Here is a 6172-nt window from a genome sequence, read left to right on the forward strand (position 1 = left end):
TTCCCTCCTGTCCTGTCCACGTTCTCTCTGGCAGCGTCACTCTTAATCTCGTTATACTCGGATTTATCTGACTTGACTTTCTCCTCGGCTTGTGACGCATTTATACTTGATCCACCTTCGGATTCTAACAAACTTGTATCTTGTGCAGGCAACTCCATGGAACGTGTTGAACTACTTGTTCTGGGCTTTTCAAAGTGCATGAACAAGTTGCTCGACTTCTTGGCTTCCTCTGTCTCCAACTTTCGTCTCTTCCGTCCTTCAGCTCCACTTTCATTCTTCTTCATGAAAAAACATTTCATGGGCTTCTTACACAATGCTCTGAAATAATGAAATGTCACTTTTAATAAGAACATTAAATTTCATAGATTTTGCATAAAATTCTGGACTACCTCCCTAGTTTGCACAGGAGAATGGTTTTACTGCCAGTTGGCACTGAGCAGTGGTATTATGATGTATGTGGTCATGTTGCTCCCAGCACTGTATTTTTGCCTAATAACTTATATAACTGGTGTAACAATCCAGCCATCCTAGTGCTTCTCACCCATGGTACACAAAGACAGATCATACATCTGAAGAAGATTCTTTTTTCACTAATCGAGGATGGTTTGTCTGACTTTAATAGAAACTGCTCAGTGGAGCCCCCCTTCAAGTGGCGCCCAGGGTACGTGCCATACCTTAGGTACGCCATTGCCTGTAATGTAGCAAATGCTATTGAAGAAATAAATTATTTTGTTATTGTTACATGGATTGGACTTGCCATTATTTTTACCAAATAATCCAAAAGAAACCAGATTTCAGAAATGGGATTATTTTGGTGAAAATAAAATAGAACTTTGACTAAACTTCAAAATGACGATTAAGCAGGCATGAAGTGAGATGGAATTTTGCTGGAGATAATGAAATAACTAAAAGAAGGTCATGAAGAAAGAGATAGAAAATTTAAAGTATGAGACAAAAAATGAATAGATCAAGAAGAGTGAAACAAAATTGAGAACAAAACCAGGAAGAAAGAGGTAGAAAAATAAAATAAGACCATGAAGAAATATATAAGAAATGAAAAGAAAATCAAGAGATAACAGACAGGAATTTAAGTGAAGAGATAAAAACAAAAATAAATCTGACGACAAGATTGATGAAGCTATTTAGGATGTACAGAGGGATTACAACAACAACAAGATTGAAGATCTACAGAAAGGCTGTATTGACACAAGTGAAGGAGTGTGCTGCACCTTCATCTTCACCTGTGGATTTTGTCTGGGCACTTAGAAGATGGACAGGTTTTTTTCTTATAGAATACCTTATTTTCTTGCTCTCACTTGTTGGTCATACATCCATCAACACTGGTCTATCCATATCTCCTTCCATCTACTTCATGTAACTGTAGGCTCCAAGTAAATATTATGGGCTAATAATGATCAACATTGTAACTTGAATGGTATAACAGATTTTAAATGGGTGAAGTAAGTTCATGTGAATAATTATTAGAACAGCAGTCAACACATGGTTCTTATTATTTGTAGATAAAATAAATTAGTACTGATCTGTTCATATAATTGTTAATGATGACATGTAGAAAACCAGTAAGTCAATAATTAGTTTCTACTTTGAGGAAATTGAATTCACTCAGCAACAACTACTGGTATTCTGTACGTAATTCAGTATAAAACAAGATTGTATTACTATATATTTACATATGGACAGTGCAGTACTATTGATTCCTATTTTGATTATTTGATTTCATTTTATTTTCTTGACAAGTTCCTCTTCCTCCAACCAATGTCACATTTGACAGAAGAACAGTGACATCCTACTCCGTTGATGTGCTATGGTCACCCCCTACATCACTTTCAGAGTTTGATCGCTATCAGGTGTCTATAGGATTAAAAAAATCCATAAGACTCGTTGTTAATAAGGAAGAAGAAAGAGTTGCCAGTTTTGCTGAAGGATTAGAACCTGGTCAGACCTATGAAGTAGATGTAAAAACTGCCAGTGGTTCTGTTGCTAGTTGGCCTGTGGAAGGCATTGTCACTACTAGTAAGTTGAGACACTTTTACTTTGTGTGTGTGTGCATTGCTGTTTAGATATATACTTATACTTTCTTGATTTAAATAAATTTTTCTTTGCTGATAAAAAGACTCAAAAGAGGTTCATGTAGATGGATGACATTACTACTACTGCTCTTACCAACGCTATTGCTACGTTTAGTGCTTTTGGTCCCTTTTTTGTCAGTTAGCTTCAATCTGCAGTAGATAGATTGCTTTGAACATCTAAAGAAATTTGTGTATAATATATGAAGACATTTTACCATAAAACATATATCCAAGTGAAATTATTACTAATAGTAAAATAGGCAAAATGTATTTTTTTTTATGGAAAGATAAACCCATTATGTTGATTAGAATTATATATATCTATCATAAAAACATTTAAGCTGAAAAAATAAAATCTGAAAGAGAATATTGAGCTTGCTACTCACAAATTTTATTTTAGATGCAAAACAATAATTTGAATTTTAAAAATAAGTTCAATAATTTGAATCTAATTCTTTGTTGATAAATAATGCTTCTTCTCATGTTTTAACTAGTGTAGTAATAAACATAAAACCATTTTTGTTATAAACAAATTTGCTCTCTGTATTTGTAAACTTTTTCTGTTAAAAAGTATATATATGTATATCTTTGTGTATCTTTTTATATTTCTATATCTTTATGTATATTTATAAACAGTGTTCATCAGCTGTGACATGATGTTATTTTATTTGAATTTTGAATCACATTATAGGTTTCATTAGACAAATGGTAGTGTAGGCATACACAACAAAATGTAGAAATGGTTACCATATGCTTCCTTGGTTAATCTTTAATGTAGTGTTTTTAGGATTACAACCTCCATAAACATACAAATAATATCTAATAATATGGTTATGAGTATTTTTTCTCATGAATGTAATTTGTGTTTTGTGATGTTTCATTAAATGCAGATTCTGTAAAAGTAGAATATATTGACTTAATGCATAAAGACACAGCTAGTAGTTGCCATAATGGTGTGCAGTATGCAGAAAAGCTTAACATCTAATAAGTTATGTTGTTGCCTTTTGCAGGTGACCAAAGTCAATGGCTGTTATATAGTTCAAAGTGGGCTTACTTATATAATTTTCAAAGCCTTTCCTTGTTGAGTTTGTGGTAAATGGTTATGCAACTTTATGTTCTGAATGTCCTTAACACATCTCAGAATGTGTACCAACTTACTTAGAGTTCTTTACTCTTCCACATTCTATGTGATTTATGCATGTATCAGAAGATCATGTATAAGCTTTGCTTTCTTGCCATAATCCAAACTTTTTTAATGATAGCTAACTTTATTCATGTGAATTCTGAAGTAAACTTTAACTACTATTGCAAATGTTTCTATCATAAAAAAAGATTGGGAATTTTATAACTTCTTTGGAGACCTTTTTTGTGTAATCTACCTCTAGCATGCAGAGAAAGTGAGAAAAGATTGGATGTTCTGCAACCAAAAATTCACACGAGTGTGAAACCTGCTAGGGTCCCCAGCAAACAAAATAAAATTAACAGCCTGAATCCATCGATCAATAAAGACTGACAATACAGCCATTGAAGCTGTTTTACTCAGTTCTTTTCCCCTTCATTGTCTGAAGAGTGGGATTTGTCAGCTAAGCCTAATTTCAAAGAGGTTTTTCAGCTGATCTACTTTATCATCTTTTTTTTCAAGTATGTTATATTTTAGATTTTGAACTAATTCCTGTTATGTCTTAAAGTACTAATATGTAGAATGATTCAGTTCTTGAATCTTTATTTTCCACCTTTTCCTGATTTTTGGGTTATTGATAACTAGAAATCAGCTAAATATTACCCTTTTAGTGGGGTGATTTTTCTCTACTGATCCTACTTCTCAAGTTCGTGATCCTAAGACTGTTTTTTTAGTGTTTTTTTTAGATCTTTAACAAGGTTTTCTACTTTATCACATTGTCAGTTTTCTTTCCAGCATCCTATGATGTGTCTCATTGTGAGACTTTTTTCTTCAGAGCAATTATTAGCTATCAGCTAGTCTCCTCTTGATTTTTTATTCAGTATCAAACTGTTGCCTTTCTGTCTTCTTTAGCTACAGCTATCACTGATGTAGTTTCTATAAACACGTGGTCCTCATGTTCCTTTGGCATCTTAGCCCATCATCCTCTGTTACAAGGTACTCAACTTGCCTTCCCAGGTCATGTTAAAAGAACTTCCCTACTTCGTTTGTCTTTACAGTATTTCACCTGTAGTAGTTCCCATTCAGAAGAAGCATTCCAGAAGGAGCTGATTAAGAGTTTTAGCATTTTTATTTCTGGTAATCATTTCTTTTGTGATGACCAGCAAGTAATGGTTGTTCAATTATCAATGTCTTTGCTATGCCATTGAACCTTCTTCTTACATTCTACTGGTCTTCAGTTCCTGATTTAAATTCTCTGGCAGTGGACACTCTTGAGTCAATCTTGGGGAACTTGTTCCTTTATGTTTACACATTTCTCCACTTTGTTCCTCGAGTACTTGTCATGATCATTTACTAAAAAGTTCAGAGTTCTTAACACTTCACATTGGTCCAGCTCAACCAAAGTTTCCTCTATTATGTCAACTTTCTCACAGGAAACCTCCATGGGAACATCTTTTTTGGCATCCTTCAATATCCTTCTGCCACAATGATGTTTGATGTTAATGGCATCATGGCTGAAATTTATTTGGTTCTTTGGCTAAGAGGCTGGATTCTCTTTCCTGGAAACTTGATTGTTAACCCATTCTTGCAGATGCTCTTCCCTGGATGTCCATCCATTTTGTTGGGCTACCCTTTAGAGTTTGTGCATCAAACATATATTTTTTATCTCCAACTCCTCAACAAATACATTCTTTCCTTATGTATTTGTCTTACGATAGTGTTTTATCAACTTCTCCCATTATTGGATACTGAGCTGCCACCTTCAGATGCCATGGAAGCTATCACTTTCTTTTGCTCCTATTGTTCAAAGACCTTTTCTAAGTTTCCCTTTCAATGACCTCAGTTCTAAATGGGACTTGCCTTTCTTGGCTTTCACCAATTTTGAACCTTTAGCATAAACTTAAGCCACATGAATGTTGACAGCCAGAGAACAAAATCAACAAGGAAAGGCTTGTTGTATCTGTTTGAAATTCGTTTTAATTCTAAATATGTAAGATTCAGTATGTTTATATGGATTTTTCAAAATCTTTTTTTTAACTTCGATATTGTTTCACAGGTTTAGTTGTGTTCTTATTATTTCTGTAATTCTCTTTATTACACACGTACTTAAAAAATGTTCATTTTATGTGACAGAAAATTTTATGTTACTTCTAGGACCATTGCCTGTTATAGGCTTAAATACAACTTTGAGAAAGCCTGGAGAAATTATAGTAGAATGGCAACCAAGCAACAAAAGTATTCAAGATTCCTTTCTGGTAATGATTTTGTATACTAAGTCATTAGAAAACATTACATTTTGCATTCTTTATACTTGCCAGTTGAAAATAGAATTTGTGCAACAATACTCAAGTAAAAAAAAGTTCAAATCTTTACAAAATTTAACGTATAATTATACTCACAAGCACTGAAAATTTTACTTGACATTAATGACAAGAAGACTTAACTAACATTACACTAAGATCTCCTGTGTGTTTCAGTAATGATGTGGAAAATAAAAGTAATCTTCTCAAGGTATATTTTCATGAGGTCATTGATTCAAACATTCTACCCAGAAGTCTCAGGTGTCTTGTTTCCAAAACCCAGTGGCCAATGACTGTTAGTTATAGAGCTTTCTGAGATTGTATTTTTGATATTCCAATGGTTTAAGTTTGCTAGCTAGAAATTTCAAGTATTATATGTTACCTGTTGTTTAGTTATTCAAGTTTGCTAGCTGAAAATATCCAACCTATCTAGAGGACATGACTATTGTATTTTTGACAGCTTAGCTACTCAAACCTAATATATAAAAATCTCCAAAATATGGTACAATCCTATTACTCAGAGATTTGAAGTTTATAGTATGATTAGCTGGAGTACCCACCTGTTGGATGGTTGAAATAAAAACTCGTTTGTAACAAAGGATAGGAAATTGTGATTCTATTTTTTATTAACATAATAAAAATCAAATGTGCAATTAAAATAC

General features: G+C 33.3%; 1 protein-coding gene and 1 long non-coding RNA gene across 3 annotated transcripts in view; one reads left to right on the plus strand and one right to left on the minus strand.

Annotated features, from left to right (window-relative positions):
• Positions 1–6172, plus strand: part of LOC106457395 (tyrosine-protein phosphatase 10D-like) — a 122782-nt gene that overhangs the window by 62310 nt on the left and 54300 nt on the right. For both annotated transcript variants that reach the window (XM_013916806.2, XM_022383294.1), the window contains exons 6-7: positions 1759–2034; positions 5365–5465. In XM_013916806.2, coding sequence (XP_013772260.1) covers positions 1759–2034; positions 5365–5465 — 377 coding nt within the window. The remainder of the gene's footprint in view (positions 1–1758; positions 2035–5364; positions 5466–6172) is intronic.
• The window catches only part of LOC111085310, a 25055-nt gene that overhangs the window by 4974 nt on the left and 13909 nt on the right, over positions 1–6172 (minus strand). The window lies entirely within an intron of this gene.

This window comes from Limulus polyphemus, unplaced genomic scaffold, assembly GCF_000517525.1.
Source record: "Limulus polyphemus unplaced genomic scaffold, Limulus_polyphemus-2.1.2 Scaffold325, whole genome shotgun sequence".
Classification (NCBI taxonomy): Eukaryota; Metazoa; Arthropoda; class Merostomata; order Xiphosura; family Limulidae; genus Limulus; species Limulus polyphemus.